General features: G+C 41.5%; 5 protein-coding genes across 5 annotated transcripts in view; 3 read left to right on the forward strand and 2 right to left on the reverse strand.

The window, feature by feature from the left end:
• Positions 1 to 695, forward strand: part of CSUI_006850 (uncharacterized protein) — a gene marked incomplete at its 3' end in the record, with an annotated part of 12,191 nt that extends 11,496 nt beyond the window's left edge. The window contains exon 6 of the mRNA XM_068067001.1: positions 548 to 695. Coding sequence (XP_067921020.1) covers positions 548 to 695 — 148 coding nt within the window. The remainder of the gene's footprint in view (positions 1 to 547) is intronic.
• Positions 292 to 4,566, reverse strand: CSUI_006851 (uncharacterized protein; the record flags this gene model as incomplete). The annotated part of the gene is made up of 2 exons (XM_068067002.1): positions 4,363 to 4,566; positions 292 to 3,104 (listed from the first exon to the last, which is right to left on the reverse strand). A coding segment is annotated over exon 2 (450 nt), but the record flags the coding sequence as incomplete, so codon positions are not given.
• On the forward strand, positions 805 to 14,606 carry CSUI_006852 (uncharacterized protein; the record flags this gene model as incomplete). The annotated part of the gene is made up of 7 exons (XM_068067003.1): positions 805 to 812; positions 1,476 to 1,521; positions 2,071 to 2,300; positions 7,328 to 7,495; positions 7,883 to 8,054; positions 12,951 to 13,196; positions 14,244 to 14,606. Coding segments are annotated over 7 exons (1,233 nt in total), but the record flags the coding sequence as incomplete, so codon positions are not given.
• Positions 4,956 to 14,554, reverse strand: CSUI_006853 (dna-directed rna polymerase ii rpb3; the record flags this gene model as incomplete). The annotated part of the gene is made up of 10 exons (XM_068067004.1): positions 12,487 to 14,554; positions 11,559 to 11,644; positions 10,608 to 10,662; positions 10,044 to 10,259; positions 9,231 to 9,296; positions 8,310 to 8,431; positions 7,538 to 7,593; positions 6,574 to 6,613; positions 6,148 to 6,244; positions 4,956 to 5,267 (listed from the first exon to the last, which is right to left on the reverse strand). Exons 1-10 carry the CDS (start codon positions 13,489 to 13,491, stop codon positions 4,956 to 4,958), a joined length of 2,055 nt encoding a protein of 684 aa, XP_067921023.1. The 5' UTR covers positions 13,492 to 14,554.
• A 157-nt stretch (positions 14,607 to 14,763) lies between the features above and the next one.
• CSUI_006854 (uncharacterized protein) lies at positions 14,764 to 17,397 on the forward strand. Its single transcript, XM_068067005.1, has 2 exons — positions 14,764 to 15,602; positions 17,331 to 17,397. Exon 1 carries the CDS (start codon positions 14,766 to 14,768, stop codon positions 15,000 to 15,002), a length of 237 nt encoding a protein of 78 aa, XP_067921024.1. The 5' UTR covers positions 14,764 to 14,765; the 3' UTR covers positions 15,003 to 15,602; positions 17,331 to 17,397.
• The last annotated feature ends 226 nt before the right edge of the window (positions 17,398 to 17,623 follow it).

Consider the following 17,623-nt stretch of genomic DNA (forward strand, 5'->3'; position numbering starts at 1 on the left):
ATTAAAGATAGATAGATAGATAAAGATAGATAGATAGATAGATTAAAGATAGATAGATAGAGAGATTAAAGATAGATAGATGGGTCAGAGATCGATAGATAGATAGATATACTAGAGATAGGTAGAGTAAAGATAGATAGATAGATATAGATAGATAGGTAGATAGATAGATAGATTAGAGATAGATAGATAGATAGATAGATAGAGATAGATAGATTCAAGATAGATAGATATAAGTGAAGGAGTTGTCGGTTCAAAGGGAGAGGTGTGTTCGTATAGAATTGACACGTGTGTGCGTGTAGATCAATTGAGGTAAAAAGTGACGGTGCATGCATGGAGAGAAAAGAGGACGTTTGAGAGATAAGGTGAAAAGACAGATCTTTTTCTTCTCTACACTTACGTGCCATGTGGTATAGATGAGAAGAGAAGCTAAGAGAATGAAGAAAGATAGACTTTTGATCAATTGAGAGATCCATGGAAAGGCATCTCCCGCTCCCATGAAAGGAAGGGAACACTCTCTACAAGCATGATGAGAATTGGACTGAAGGCTTTTCTCTGAAGATTTCTCTCCCACAATCTCTCCTTCTTCTCTTTCTTCTTCTTCTCCTTCTCCACCCCCTTTACTTGTCGAAGATAAAGACGACAACGCAGGCGGAGGAGAAGAAGAAGAAGAGAAAGAAGAAGAAGAAGGATGAAGTGACGGAGAGAAAGCAGACGCAGGAACGAAAGTCTTCTTCTCCATTGTTAAGATAGATGGTCACGGAAGAAAGAAAGAAAGAATGAAAAAGAAAAGAAAGAGAGGAGATGGCGGAGTGATACTGTGGAGAAAGCAGAGAGAGGGAGAGAAGAGAGGTATCAGCATGAAGAAGATTGAAGGTGTCTCTCCTTAGGACCGAAAGAAAGAAGAAGAAAAAGAATCTAGTTTGTCCGAGCTTTCTCTTTATAGGAAGCTTGTATCTATCCATCCATCCATTATGTAAGCACGTTAACCTCGCCTATTCGTTCATAACTGCTTCCTTGTCTGGAGACACAGAAAGAGATCTTCACACTCTTGTCTTTTATCTCTCTTCAATCTGTCTTGCATCTATCTCTTTCTCTCTCGATTTGTATATCTTTACATCGATCAAAGTCCACGACCTCCCCTCCGCTTGTCTCCTTTTTAAACAGATGGTGTATGTCTCCCTATTTCGCTCCAGACTTGCTTAGGTATGTCGATCTCTATATCAATATAGCTACCTACTCTTTCTCTTTCTATCTACAAACAAGAATACGACACGAATAAGGCTTGAACCTATATCTCCTCCTTCTCTCTATACACAAGTGCTAAACGTGAGAGAATGAAGAGAAGTGCTTCTATGACGAATCTCCACTTAGAGAGAGAAAGATGACGAGTTCGAAGACTCTTCTTCCTTTTCTTAAGAGGAAATGAGAAAGGGAGTACTTCACGATGCTCTACTTTTTATCTTCCCAAGCAGAATCTCGAGACAAGAAGAGAGCGGAAAGCCCTTCCGAGAAAGGAAGGTAAAGAAGGAGAAGACGACAGATCAAGAATCGCGTTCTTTGAGAGAGAGAGAGAAGAGCCATGGATGAGGAGGGCCGGTGTTTGAAGAAAAGAAAGAAAGGAAAGCGAGAAGACAAGGAGATAGAATAGGAAACAATGAATGGTAGAGGGATGGAGAAAGAAGGAAATGTGACGAACACCTCAAGTGAAGCTGGAGAAAGAGATAGAAAGCGACAAAATCTACCAAGATAGACATAGATGGGAAGTGAGGAAAAAAGGAGAAGGGGAGAACAAGAAAGAAGAAATAGAGAGAGAAACAGACGAAAACGCGAGAGAGAGAGAAAGAAGAGAAAAGGAAATGACTTTTGACTTGAACGAAAACGGTTCGTGTGGATGACAAGAAAAGAAGATCTTTTGGTTCACCATGTCTATCACGATGTACTACTCGTCATCTTTTTCGAGTGTATGTACACCTGAGAAATTCTCAGTCTCAACCCCTACGACTAGTCTTACTGACTCTCTGACTTGCTGCATCTTCTTTTTCCTTTTTCTCGCTTTTCGTGCGCAAGATCGACCACGATCATTACCAGCGATCTACGAGATCAACTTCTCACGGACAAGAAAAAGAACTGAAAAGAATGTCTTGTCAAGGAGTGTGCCTCCTAGAGAAACGCGTGAGAAGAAAAGAAGAAAAGAGAAGAAATAAAACGGAAGAAAACGAAAAAAGGAGAACAGAGGAGAAAACGAGACACACACGACAGACAGAGAGAGAGAGAGACGAGACAAGGGAAGGGAAGGGGTGTGGCCGTGTGCTTCTTCGTTCGGAAGAGGAATGAGATCTGTGTGGATTAGGTGTGCAAAAGAAATCTTTCTCTCTACTTCTCTCTTCCTCTTTTTCTTCTTCCTTTTCTTCTTCTTCTTCTTCAAGCTAAGGCTTTTTCTTCTTTTTAGTGAGAGTGACCGATCAAGCTTTGTTTTGTATCTAGCTCCGGCGGAGTCGGACTTTCTGTGGAAGTGTTCCTCGTTCATTCACACAAGAAAGGAAGAATGAAAAGACAGTCAAACAAATCTAGAAGATAGACAAGACAAAACAACAGAAGATCATAAGAGATAGACAGATAGATCAAAGATAGATAAGTACAAGGAGATAGACAGATAGATCAAAGATAGATAGATAGATTGAAGGTAGATAGACAGAAGGAGGTAGACAGATAGATAGATAGATTAGAGGATAGATTAAAGATAGATAGATTAAAGATAGATAGAAGGCTGAGTGAGGGTAGGATGAATCTTGCTTCGCTTCAAAGAAGGCAGGCAATCGTGGTCGAGAAGAAGATAGCACAGAAACAGAATGAACGAAAGAAAGGCAAGACCAAAGAGAGAAAGAAGAGATGCGGTGTATGCGATTTATGAAGAAGAGAGATAATGAACAGCTTCACAAAGGACGACAGAAAGAGAGAAAGAAAAGTCTACAACTTTCTACACAGGAAATGAAGAAGGATTAATTTCTCATGAAGAACCTTCGTCTTCATCTTCTTCAAATCTTTCTCTTTTTCTTCTCTTCTTGTCTTCTGCAACGTGTCAAAGCCAGGCTTCTTCAAGACTGCGGACGCAACGAACGAGAGCAGACGGGAGAAGGAGAGAGAAGAGAAAGAGCTTCTCCCTTCTTCATACTTACAGAAGAAGGCAGACGATAGATAGAGAGACAGAGATCGATAGCTAGATAAGAGAAACGCGTTAAGAAGATTCGCCTTCTTAAACAAGACGGAAGACAGATAGTAGGAGGAACAAGAGGAATGCTAGCGTACGTCATGTGAGTTGAGGATCGACTCATGAAGGATAGATTCTCCAAAGTCCAAATACGGTAGATGTGTAGATACACCTGACTCTACCTTCCTCACATGACTTCGGGTCTCTCTTTCTCTATTATCGATTTCTCTTCTGTTCACACGAAGCTGAAGAAAAGACATCCATGTATCTATCTATCTATGTATGTCTCTCTCTTTATTTAGTCATACCAGAAAGAAGAGAGAGGAGACAAGTCTCCCTGCTGCCGAAGTCGTTACTGAGTGACCTGCCTTCCTTATGACTCCCGTCTCCCGGTGTCTCTCCTTAAGAACAAGAGAGATTTCTTCTTGCTCTTTTCTTTCTTTCGCTGGCAAAGAGAAATTCTTGTCTCAGAAAAAGGTGTGAAGATAGAAGATAGCTAGAGAAATAGCATAGACAGATAGCTAGATAGATAGCATAGATTTAGACATAGGATAGATCGCTAGATAGCATAGATCGCTAGATAGATAGCTAGATTCATAGATAAGATAACTGCCGAACTCCTCTGAGCACGTAGTGCCCTTTCGAGAGACGGCGGTGGGGAAATGACGAAGAAGAGTGAGAGGCGCGTGAGGAAAAGAAATTGAAAAGAATGAACACCTTAATTGATGGAAAATGAGAGATAAGAACCTCTTCTTGTCGAACATTTTCGATCTAGAGAAAAGAAGATTTTCGAGAGGTATTGAAGAGAGATTTAAGTGCCGTAGCAATTTCTTGTCTTGTGAGCTGTAGTCGTGATAGTTAGAGTAGTACTGCTGTCCTCGTGGGTGACTGAGGTGTACATACACCTGAACGAGCAGGCCCATCGGAGTGGCAGTATTGTGACTCTCGATGAGAAATGTTTCTCTCTCTTTCTCTTACTACCCCGCAGCTATGTGTCTGCAGCCGTACACTGCAATACGACGATCTCTACAGATTGTCTACTCTTCCTCTTTAATACATGACAGAAAGCGTTTCTCATTCTTCTTTTTCTTCATCTACTCTCTCCTCTCTCTTTCTCTCTCTTCAAACGCCATATCTCTCTGTCTCCATACCAGCATCGGTAGAAGTTGTAGTCTTCTTCTTCTTCCTCTCCTTCTTTTCCGTCTTCCTCTCTCTGTCGAAGGAGGGGATAGATCAAGAGCTTCTTCTTTCGCCATCCACACGGGCTTTCTCATTCAGAGAAAGCAAGTGAAGTAAGTGTCTCAGAGACAAAAAGAAAGAAAGAAAGAAAGAAAGAAAGAAAGAAAGAAAGACACAATTGTTCCTCACGGAGTGCGTGTCTGTACGTACCTAAGTATGTATCTGGGTATACGCATGCAACAGCCTACATACATGACTATATATCTATATCTATATATAGAACTATCTATATATCTATCTCTCTCTATATATATAGAGAGAGAGATCGCTGGATGACTTTGCATGCAGTAGTGAGTGAGAAATAAACAGCAACAGGAGCAGCACGGAGTTCCCACACCCCACACTCTTCTTATCTTTTCTTCCTTCGCTTCTTCTTCTCCTCCTCCTCCTTCTTTTTCTTTTATAGGCACCAACCAAACTAGCTTCCCTTCCCCCCCCTCTGTCTCTGCGCTCTCTATCCCCTTGACCTTTCTTCATCTCCCCCCCTCCCGTTCGTGTGAATGACTTAATCCAGATCCAGAAGGACTCCTCCCCGACTTGTCCCTCCATCTGTCCCTCCTGCTGAAGAGAGACCGGAGGTTCCCATAGCAGAGAGAAATCCGCTACTACTACCACTTGAAGAAGAAAAGGAGGAGGAGGAGGAGGCGGGGCCTCTCCGATTGCCGTCGTCGTCGCTGAATGGACGCGAGGCCTGTTGGAGATGCCCTGTCGTTCGTGTGTTGGCTTGGGTCACATGCCGCTCGAGCTCTGAAAATTTCGTTAGAAGCACTTCAAAGGCTACATCCACTATCTGCTCCGCCGGCATCACTCCTGTAGACTGAACAAGAATGAAAGAAAGAGATAAGAATGAAAGAAAGAGATAAGAATGAAAGAAAGAAGGAAGGAAAATAAGATAGATAGATAGATCGATAGGGGGGTGAGGTAAGCAGGAGAGGAACAAGAAGAGAAAGAAAGAAGAGCAATCGCGGAAGAAAAAGAAAGAAAGAAACAGAAAGAGATAAAGAAAGAGAGATGATTTGGTGAGACATGCCGACCTGAAGGGGGAGATCTCTGCTAATTCCTAGTGTATCGATTCGTCTTCTTGTCCAATCCGTATCGATCGTGAGGGGAACGACAGTCGACGGCGGGTATATAAACAGATCCACAGGAACATTAAAGAAGTTCTTCTTCAATACAGACAACGAGGTCCGCACAAACCCTACTTGAAGATGCGTCGACTGTCTCTACATCACATGACTACATGCATGCACAGCGCGTATATACATATATACATATATAGATATTCAGTTGTACATGCATATACATATATACAGAGGTATGAGACTCGATAAAGTACTGCAGACAGAGATGTATACCCATGTACGTATATGGATGGACGTATATATATCTACATACATGCTGTGAAGAGGTATTATGTATATATACGGATATATACGTATGAGAAGGTCTCGATATGTATAGATACGTATGTATGAATCTAGATGCGTCTAGAACGGTAGGTAGTATGTGAAACATACTACTGCCATACACTTTCCAAAGCATATCTAGGTGTCTATGTGTATCTCTATACAGGTACACATATCTCCATATGTCTCGATCTCTATGTCTACGAATGTGTAGATGTATGATGACGCGAGTCACGCACGATGAGTCACACCTCGTGCGTTTCAGTACGCTGTGAGGAGTGTCTTAATTACCTCGACAGTAAAGAAGAATTTTCTTTCATTTGGCTCGACGCAAATCATCTTGCGGTATCCTAGCTCTTTAGCCTTTAACATACACTGGTCACAAAATCTACAAGAAGAAAGAAAGAAAGAAGAAAGAAGAAAGAAAGAAAGAAGAAAGAAAAGGCAAAGAAGAAAAGATGATGTATAAACCCAGTATACACCGCGAATAGGGAGAGAGAGCTTCTATGCCACGTTGACGTCCTTACAATATACCTCGCTCGCTCGATCTATCCCACTCTTATCTTATCTCTCGATCTTCATCTCTATCTACCCGGGCGAGCTATATTCTTCAATCTAACTTTGAGCTATCTCTCTCCAAAAGGGGAGGCGGGAGAAAACACGGAGAGCTCTATCTGTCTTTCTATCTTTCTTCGTCTGTAGGTTCTTTTGACTTACATGCAGTTCATTTTTCTTTCGACTCGAAGAATGCCGTTACCTGGTGGTGTTTATGTTGAGAGCCACACGCAAGACACAAGAGAAGACGAAAGACAGAAGAATGAATGATCGAGGAGAAAAGTCGACCTTGAGAAAGATAGAAAGCTCTCTCTCTATAAGCGCCTCTCTTGGAGATAGATGTCTATATACACCATTTTAAGAGATCTCATCCCCTGTCTATACGAACGAACTCATTCCTTTCTCTTTCTATCTCTTCCTCTTCTTCCTTCTCTTCTCTTTCATCTCGCTTCGATTTCCTCTCTCTTTTCTCTCCTGCCTCTTTCTCCCTTCTCTTCGTTAATCTATCCATCTATCTTCAGTCTATCTTTATCTTTAAGCTCTCTTTGATCTATCTAGCTATCTGCCGATTTATCTATCTATCTAGATCCTGTCATACACATACTCATCTCACATGCCTCTACCTACACACATATAAACATGTAGACACATATATATATATGTCTATTATATCTATATCTATCTGTAAAGCATGATATACCGGTAAGTATGTAGATGTGGCTATGACTGTATTCTCTTCTCCCATTCTCTCTCTCTAGATATATATATATATATCTATATATATCTATATCTATATCTATATATATGATGGTATAGCGGCTTGGTCACGGTGAGGCAGAGGCTGTACAACGAATCACTGCGACAGATAGAAAGACAAGAAGAAAAGTCTTTTCTTTCTTCTTCTTCTTCTTCTCAGCAGGTCTCTTTCTCATCCTCTTTCTCCTCTCATTCTTTTTCTTGCCCTTTATCTTTTCATTCTTCTTCTATGGAAAGAGAGAGTCGTCAATGAGAGAAAAAGAAAGAAGCTCCTCTACCTAAAGATAAGCACGACGATCACGAGAAGACGAAGAAGAAGATTCGTAAGGTGTGCGAAGGAAAGAAGAGAAGAGAAGAGAGAGAGACATACCGCCAGAGGGTGTATCGTCAAAGAAAGAGAAGACTTCTCTCGGACATGACTTCGCACTTTCAAAACAAAATGAAAGAAAAGAAGAAAAGAAAAGAAAAGATGAAAGAAAGAAAGAGAGAAGAAAAGAAGCAAAGAAAAAAGAGAGAAGAGGAGACAGTGTAGTTTGCTGTACCGATGTCTGTGTGGATGCACACCCGTCACTGCCTGTCTTTTTCTTTTCCTTCTTAATATAAATCTCCACACTGGTCTTTGATCTTTCGATCGATTCTATCAGCTTTTCTTTATGCATGCTGACATGGATGAAATACAAAGTGCATGCAGCCCATCGTCCTCTTGTGTATTTAGGATCTCACCCCACTCAAGAGAAACAAGCGAAAAGAATACGCATAAGGAGAGAACAAACGCCACGCCCTCCATCCGACAAGGTGAGAAAATTCCAAAGAGAGAGGTATCACGACAGCAGAAGGGAAGAAGAAAGAGAAGACGAAAAAGAACAGAAGGAAAAGACTCAGTAGAGGTAAAGAGAATGAAGAAGAAGAAGAGAAAGAAGAAGAAAAGTGCTTGCCGCCTATATCAGACTTCTTTTCTGACAACTTGAGAAGAAGAAAGACGTATGCTTGCCATGACGACGAGGAGGAATCTCAACATATCCCAAGTGTATATACATGCCAACTGTATATACATACACCTCGCGACTGTTCATCTTGACTTGTCTATCTATCTATCTAACTAATTGATTTATCTATCTCGCTATCTTGTCTAGCCTTCTTACATTTGGAGTTTGACAGAGGCAGGAGCTCGAGCCAGGAGATCTTCTTGGAAAGTGATATGTGGCTCAAATTTATACGAAGCTGTGGCAACTGGAGACCACTTCGCGTGAATCTTCCCGATACCCTTCAAGCAAAGCAAAAGACAAGAAACAAGGCACACATGACGAGGAAGAGGAGGAGAAGGAGGAGGAATCTCTATATACATCAGGTGTATATACACACACCTCGAGAGTACATATCCTTGTTAGACGAGACAAAGCATCACATCTCTCTCTCTCTCGATCGACCTACCAATCTAGATCTAGATAGAAAAGTTCACAAGAGACAAAGAGAGATGGAAAACCTTTGGAAGATAGTCAGTCTCGCCGGAGATCTCCAGACATAAGGAGAAAGAGATCTCCTTCCTGACTTTTCTTTTCCTCCTCCCTCGAGATCCAACAAGAAGAGAATATCTCCCTGCAATCACCCTCGACTCCTGCCTCCAATACATACATATATACATATATACATATATATATATATACATATATCTATCTATATATATATAGATATACCAACGCTACACATCTCTCTGTAGACATGTACATATGTATATACGCATGGACTTATGTATATAGATATATATTTATAGGTCGATCTCTGCCGCTATCCATGGAGTAGCGAGAAGAAGATAGAAAGGTGGGCTGTCTAGGGGCTAGGAGCTTGATCCAAGGGCAGGGGCGCAATTCCCGTTGAATGAGAAAAGAGAGAGAGAAAGAAAGAGAGAGAAGATCGACAAATACCGACGGACATAGAGAGAGAGAGAGAGATAGAGAAAGATAGCGAAAGAGCAGAAGAGGAGATGCAGAAAGAGAGATAAGACCAAGAGAGAGTAGGAAAACCTTTCTTGATCATGTTTCTCTCTCAACTATGTCTGAAGGTACCTTGATAGCAGTCATACGCATATTAATTGCCTGGTTCTTTCGAAGCTTAACTATCGGAATTCCGTCCTGAAGAAGATAGACACCCGCAGCAACAAGGAAGATAGAAAGAAAGAAAGAAGGAAAAACAGAGAGAAGGAAAGAAAGAAAAGAAAGTTGAAAAGAGACGTAGAAAAAGACGGATGTACGACAGTGCAGGTTGGGACTGGACAATCATCCGAGGTGTACATACACCCGGAAAGAGGGCTAGTACTCTCTCCATATCTCAGCATACACCCGCCATATGTTCAGATGCCCTTCAAATACATATGGAAAGATATACGAGAACATGTACACACAGAAACATATATAGATATATATATATATATATACATGGGGGGTATATGTATACATACATGTAGACAGGCAGGTATTGAGCGCTCTGTAGGCTAAGTGACGAAGTCGTAGATACGATCCTTGTCCACCTTCAAACACCCACTCTATATGTATACAACACACCTGAAGCGATACATATAGATATAGATATGGAAGATTGCAATAGAGACATAGAGAGACAGACGGATAGGTGGAGAGATGCAGACGCCTAGATCAATACATAGATTTTACACGATGAATCTACACTAGGTCTTCTTCGTCCTCACCCTAGAACCTTTAACATAACCACACGCATCTATATATATACATATATACAAATCTATATATATATATCCTATCTTATTCTCCTCTTCACTCTCTTCATCTTTCATGCCTTATACATATATATATATATACATGTATATATACATATGTCTGTATGAATACGTGTGCTCCACTTACGAGTTCTTTTTGCTGCATTTCTTTGAGGAGAGGGACAGGCATAGGAATGGAGAGATCGAGGAGATCCCCTCCCGCAGCACCTCCTGCAGCTCCCCTCGCTGCATGATCCGGCGTTATATCTCGATGTGTAACGTGGAGACTCTCGTCTTGGTCGCTAACTACATCCAACGCATAGTGAACGCTACATCGGTCACAGTGATCTGCGCAATCGCAATCCTACACAAAGAAAGAAAGAAAGAGAAGAAGGAGGAAATTGCGTTGATGGCGGGGAGTCTAGGGCAGAAGAAAGTGTGTCGTCAGGTGAGAGCATTGGGATACACTTTCTCGCAACCACTTCATGTACATACATATATACATATATACATATATATATACATATATACATATATATATATATATACATCTACCTATACAAGCATCTATCGTGTGTATACATACGTATATATATGATACATATGTATACATATATAGAGAGCGAGAGAGAGGATCGTATCCCCATGTCGATAAGGAGAATGAAGGTGATTAGGAGTATGAAGATGAAAAGAAGAAAAGGAAGAAAAATACCTCTCGATTGACGTAGGCGTTAATGTTGCGGCTATCAATAGGAAGGAGACCCAGTCTGCAAAAGGAAGGAGGAGAACGAGAAAGAAAAAGGAAGAAAGAAAGAAAAATAAAGGAAGAAGAAAAAGAGAAAGAAAAAGAAAGGGAGATCAAAACAGATACACGGCCAAAGAGAGAATGATAGAAAGAGAAAGAAGAAGACACATGTCACGAGAGATCTAGATGACAACTGGGGGTAGAAGAAAATCCAAGAAAGAAGAGAGAAAGAAAAAGAAAGAAAGAAAGAAAAATAAAGGAAGAAGAAAAAGAGAAAGAAAAAGAAAGATCCGAAGCAAGAAAGAAAGATAGAATAGAGAGAAACCACGGAGCAGGTAGATACTACACAGGAGAAAAGAAAAGAAGGAAGGAGAAAGAAAAGGCATAAAGTAGATCTCTCTATCTCCACGGTCACGCAGACATGTAAATATACAGGCAGACACGTATTCTCGCTTCTTGCCACATACATAGGCACATGTACATATATTCATATGATAAATGGGAGTATACGTATATATATACATATATATATATATATGTATAGGTACTTACACATACCTATATATATATATATATATAAATATATATACATGCAATCATACATGTGCGGAAATCTCAGTTTCTGCCGTATACGTAGATATGTGTATACACAGCAAGAATGAGAGTATACACACAGATAGATATAGATACGTATACATATATGCATACATGTATATATAGATATATATATGTATAGATGTGTGAAGAAATACATACCTGCACATGAATGTGTTGATATCTGCATGTGTTTCTCCATAGATCCATGCATGCATGTAGAAGAGGGAGGAGAGAGATGAAGAGACCGAACACGTAGATTGAAAATAGACTAAAGACGGATAGGAGATGGAAAGATCGGAAACAGAAATTTGGAGAGCGTACCTATGGGCGAGAAATTCATCGTGAAGAGCAGAGCTATTCTCATACACCGTCACGACGTCTATCGCCAATGTGGGGACTTCTGCAATCTAAGAAAAATTGAAGAAGAAGCAGAAGAAGAAGGAAGGAAAGAAAGAAAGAAGGAAAGAAAGAAAGAGAAAAGCATGTCAACAAGTGAAGAAGAGAAACAGTAGCGCAGAGACGCCTGCCAGTCACCATGCCTATCCTACTTCCTGTACAGAAAGAAGGAGATAGGTAGATCCCAGATAAATAGAGATAGATAGAAGATAGAGAGATGAGAGATAGATAGGCATCTACATCAGTAGTCAACCTGGAATACACATATGCAAACCAAGCGTCATGTCTATGTACCGATACATAGATAGAAAGATAGGGAGACAGACAGACAGACGTAGAAGATGAAGCTTCTTCTTATTGCGTACATGTGTGTATGGATGTATGAATGGAGACACAGGGAGGTCTATCATTGAAAATGGATAGACTGTACATAGATAGATAGATAGATCGAGATAGAAGAAGCTTAGAAAGAGAGGTGGGGTGCGGAGCTTGGGAGCGGTAGGGTCTCGTTGTGTGGATTTGAATGGGAGGAGTTAGTAGGCGTTCTATTCTCCTTTTGTCTCCGTATATAGACCGATCTCATGCTGTCGTCTCTCTGTCTTATGCTTTCCCTGACCAAAGAGAAAGAAAGAAAGAAAAGAAGAAAGCCACTCTTCTACTCTCCATATCTAACGAGCACTGCATACTAGTACCGGCCCTCCACCATCTTTCTCATGACTTTCTCTTCTTTCTTCTCCGTCTTCTTCATCCCTTTCCTTCTTCTCTCTCTTTCTCTCTCTCTCTATCGGTCTCTACTTTCTCTTTCTTTCTTCATTCTTCTTCTCTTCGCGTCGTTCCGTTATGTTCTCCTTACCATAATTCTCCGGAGAGCGTTAGCAATGGAGACATCGCAATTCTCGAGTATGAATTTGATCTTATAAGTTGACACCTCCTTAACAATGATCCTCGGCTCCAGACTTATCGATGAGATACCCCCTGTAAAAGCCGAAGAAGAAGAAGATAGACCTCCCTTCGCACTTCCTCCTCCTCCTACCGAAGAAGACGATGATGGAAGTCCCCCGCCTACTCCTTGAGATGTCACGACAGGTGAAGAAGAAGAAACTAGTCCTCCTCCTGCTGCTGCTGGTAGTATGCCTCCGCTACCTAGCCCTCTCCCTGTGTCTTCTATTCCTATGCCGGGCGCAGCTGTATAATAGGACGGCGGGGAGCCTGCGAAAGATGCTCCTTGATGGTCTTCTCCTCTAAGGGAGCGAAGAGACGTCGAAGAAGAGAAGGCGTGGACTTCTTGGCTCGTGTCTTTCTCTTCTCTGCCTGTAGAAGAAGATTGCTCGTCTTTATCGAGACCTTTCTCGGAGAAGAAGGGCGCGGGAGAAGAAGAGGAAGAAAGAGGATGGGATGGTGGATCTTGACGGAGAGATGACACATCCGATAAGCTTGCATGCAAAAGATAGTCTCGATCTTGGGGGAGTGAAGAGGAAGAAGAAGAAGGGGCCGAATGAGAAAGAAGATAATCTTCTTTCTCAACTTTGGTCCCGCTTCTGTCTTGATCTTCCTCGTGTCGATGTAGAGACGTGGTAGAAGAGGGAGAGAAAGTTGCAGAAGGAGGGGAAGAAGAAAGCGCCTGAAGATGGGAGGAGTCAGAGAGAGACATTCTTCTTTGAGAAGATGAGGAAGAAGAGACAGAGACAGATGGATCTGTCGAGGGCTGAGTATTCGATGATAAAGAAGGAAGAGGGGGAGAAGAAGAAAGAGTCGGATGACTCTGGGAAGATTCTTGTTCCTCTTCTTCTTCCTCTTCGGATTTCTGCGTCCAGCCACCTCCCGCACTCGGGAGAGGCTGAGAGAAAAAGTGATCCATCGTGCTAGGAGAAACAGAAAAGAAAAGAAAGTTAGATAGATAGAGAGAGAGAGATAGATAAAATTCGAGAAATAGATAAAGATAGAGAGATGGAGAGGAGAAAGGTAGAAAGAAGGAGAAAGAGAGGGAGAGAAGAGAGATGAGAGAAACACTGGATAGAAAGATGGATGGAAGGAGAAAGAAAGAAAGTAGAGAGAAGGAGATAGGAACAAGGAGGAGAAGACGAAGTCCCAGGGTATCGAACTCAGATGGAGAAAGCGGGGAGACAAAAAGAGAAGAGAAAAAGAAGAGAAGAGTGAAGAAAAGAGAGACAGAGAAAGAAGAGGAAGGAAGAAAGAAGTATCAGACCAATCAGACTGAAGGAATTATGACGGGTGGCTGGAAGCGTAAAGAAGATAAATGCATTGCCACAAGGGAGAAGAAGAAGAAAGTAGTAGACAAGGGTGAGAAGAAAACGAAGAGAAACGAGAGAACAAGAAGAGATACAAAGGAAGAAGAGAAAGATGATTAAGAAGGAGAAGGTAAGATGAGAACAGAAAACTGAAGAGAAGAAGAAAAAGAGATTCTCTCTTTCCTATTCTTTCCTCGTCAAATGAAAGAGAGAAAGCCTTGGAGCAGAAAAGAGAAGAAGAAACCCCTTGGCAACTTCTGAGTGAGAATCGACTTGCAATACAGAAAGGGAAAGGGTCAAGTATGCTCCTTCATACAAACTTCTTTCATCTCCCCCCTCGGCCTCTCCTTCTTTTCTTCAGTCCGCACATCCCCGTGTAAGGACAGAGAGAAGAAGAAGAGAGAGAGAAATCTCCGAAAGAATATTGATAGGCCCAGATCCCCGAGAAGAAGATGTGAAGATCGCGAGGAACTTCTTCAACACGAAGGAATGGAAAGCAGTATCGACGTATGAGGGAAGAGGGAGAGAAAAGAAAAGACGATGTGAGACTGTGTACCTATCATCCCGTCTCCAAAAAGCTAAAGAAGATAGAAGCAGAGAGAAAACTTGGAAGGTCCATGAGAAAAGCTTCTCAAAGAACGAGGCGAAGAAGAAATCTTCTTCACAGACGCTCCTAAAGGATGAAGGAAGGACGAGCATCGCCGTATTGAATATTCTTGGCTTTGTATGCTTGTTTGAAGAATGCATGCAAAGAAAACATTCAGAGGACACTTGGGTATTGAGAGATGCTGCGCTTCTTCTTCTTATATAAGCCGACGTCTGTCTTCTCAGTTGAACTTGTAGCGTGCAAATCATAGGGAGGCTTCTCTCTTTGTGTAGAAGAATGAATGATGTGGCTCTTCTTCTTCTCTCTCTCTCTGTCCCCTCTGTTTACATTGTAGCAAGATGTCAAGCTTTAGAGAAAGATTTTCTCCTGTATTCTTTTTCAATGTCAAAGGTCCGCTACAAGTTCACAGCTACTTCTCGTTACTTCCATAAGCATGTCTGTACATACACCAGAGAAGCCTTGACGGGAGGGATACTTTACACAGAGCGTTACATCTTCTTCCCTGGTAGATAGGCGATGCGATTCATGCAAAACGGTTTTAATCTGATCTCCGCTCTTTCTCCCTCTATCTGTCTCTTCGCTTTTCTTTCTTTTCGTCTCACACGATTAAATGAAAAAGTCGGAAGTTTTCCTTTGATGTGTGTCTTCTATCCAATCCCATGTGAGAAAGAAGAAGAAGAACTCCTGCCTTCCCTGCCTCTATATGAGGCGTATGTAGGTGGTAGATGAGACATCTCGAATCGACCGCAGTGTCGCTACGCAAGACGGACTCCTTCCTTGTCCTTCTGAAAATTCCTCACTTTCTCGTTGAACTTTTACACCGTGTTTTCGTGTCTGTCTTCTTTCCTCTTCTGTCTTCTCTTCTCTTATCATTTTGAGTGTGAGATCTCCAGTCTCTTCAAGTGAACGGTCCCGTGACTTCGCTCTTCCTTTTCCCGCTATCTTTGTCTGTTTCTTCGTTTATCTCTTAAGTTCCTGTCTCTTTTATTGAAAGAAAGAAAGAAAGATGGCTCCCCCCGCTAAGAGTAACGAAAGTCCGCTGGACTCGTCTGCCACAAATGGAGATGCTTCGAGCAAAACAGAAGTGAAGCCGGATGAATTGGAAGCTGAAAGGTCAGTCGCTGCAACGAATGAACCAACGAAGAGAATGGATGGATGAATGAATAATTGATTCGTCATTATACGGGGATCATCACGTGTCCTTGAGAGATGAGGTGTATGTACACCTGAGAATCAAGTGTATAGACACCTGAGAAGTCAAGTGTATGTGCACCTGAGAGATGAGGTGTATGTACACCTCAGAAACGGAAGACATTGCGTAGAGTCGTTCCCGTATCAAATGAAGATATGACCATGTTTGAAACACGTTAGTTTCGCTTTTTCATCTACCTCGGTGTCGCTTTAATCTCTTTCAGTCATCTTGTCTTCGAGGGTGTCGTTCTGCTCCTTATCATTCTGTCTTCTTTCTATCTCTATTCTCGGTAAAAAGAACATAGGTAGACTCTTATTTTCATTCAGACAAAGCTTTTCGCTATGGTGTTTCCAGTGTATGTACACTCCTGGCGGTCTCTCGTCTTCCAAGGGAAGACTTTAGTTCACTCACTGTTCGCTCGCGCCTGCCTCTTTTCTACTGAAGATGCCCTTTCCCTGCCTCTCTTGTGTTTCTAACATTTCTCTCCTCTTCATCTCTCCTTCATGAAAGAAGGAAGGAGTTTTCTTTCTTTCTTCGGTAGCAGATGAACGTAGCGCGCTACTCTTTTCTTTCTCTCATAGAGAAACCTTAAACCTCTCTATTCCTACGTGCCACTTCGTTATCAAAGTCATTCTTCTTCTTCTATTTCTTCTAATTCTCTTTCGTATTCTCCATACCTCAAGTGTTTTCTTCTCTCCAAGATAGGTCACAAGAAAGCTCCAAGGGGTGAAGGCATTTCTGCATCCAAGTGAAAGAGAGGTAGACAAATACATAGATAGGTAGATTATAGATAGATACATAGATCAAAGATAGGTAGACATTTCGCGGACAAATAGAGAGATAGACTGATAGATACATATCTATATCCATACATCCAGAAAAACCGACTTTTGAAGAGAGAGAAAGAAAGCTTGAAGAGAGAGATAAAGACAGAAAGAAAGAGAGAAAAGAGAGAGAAGTTTGATGCTTTCTTTCTTCTGTCTTCTCTTGGGTTATATGGGAAGATCGTGAGGGTGATACTAGATAAATCAACGCACACCCCCACTTCATGGATTGTCTTTTCTTTACATGCATCTATCTTATCTCTCTCTCTCTTTAAAGACTTCTTCTCTTCATTTTTGTCACGGTTTCTTCTTCTATGTCTGAAGGTCTCTCTCGTATCCTTCACCTCGCCAAGGCCAGGCTAGGAGGCTAGATAGCTAGCTAGCGTCGATGGTCTCTTTCTTCCTCTACAAATGTATATATCTAACCTGCTTCGGCATTCTCTTCTTTTTTCCTGCTGTCTTTTCCTATGAGGGAGACAGGATAATAAGTTCTCACGTATCTGTCTGGAGGGGCGTCCTCTCTTTCGTCTTTTCTTTATCTCTCTCTTCAAGCATTCTTTCTCCCTCTTCAATCAGCCGACTCTCTGGGATGTATGCATGAAGGTGTACCTATCTACGTATATATGTATATATATATATATGTGTTGTATGCATGTAGACATATGTGTGTATACTATGCTTCTGTAGGCATCGTAACCCTTATACGTACCAACGTGACCTCCTGTCTGTCTGTCGTTCTCACCGATTGAGAGAGACCCTCTTCTTTCCTTGCTCTCATCTGTCTTTCTTTCTTTCTTTCCTTTCGTCTTTTATCTTTTCTTTTAGTATTTCAGCTGAGCAAACTGTATCTCAGGAGAAAGTCCCCATCTGTGAAGTAGCTGAACTCATGTAAGACGAAAAGAAGGAGAACAAGAAGAAGAGAGCAGAGAAAGAAAGAAAAAGAAGAAAGAAGAGAAGCAATGGAAGAAATACCAACTATAAAGAGGGTTACATTTTCAGATTCTGCCTCAAAATTTCCCTTTCTCACGAAAGTATAGAAAAAGAGAGAGCGAGGAAAGATAGAAAGGAAAGAAAGAAAGAAAGAAAGAGACATACAGACATAAGAAAGATATAAACAC

Source organism: Cystoisospora suis (genome assembly GCF_002600585.1).
Source record: "Cystoisospora suis strain Wien I chromosome Unknown contig_3521, whole genome shotgun sequence".
NCBI lineage: Eukaryota > Apicomplexa > Conoidasida > Eucoccidiorida > Sarcocystidae > Cystoisospora > Cystoisospora suis.

Coding starts and splice junctions, on each gene's coding strand:
- CSUI_006854 (XM_068067005.1), top strand. CDS start 14,766: ATGAATGATGTGGCTCTTCTTCTTCTCTCTCTCTCTGTCCCCTCTGTT.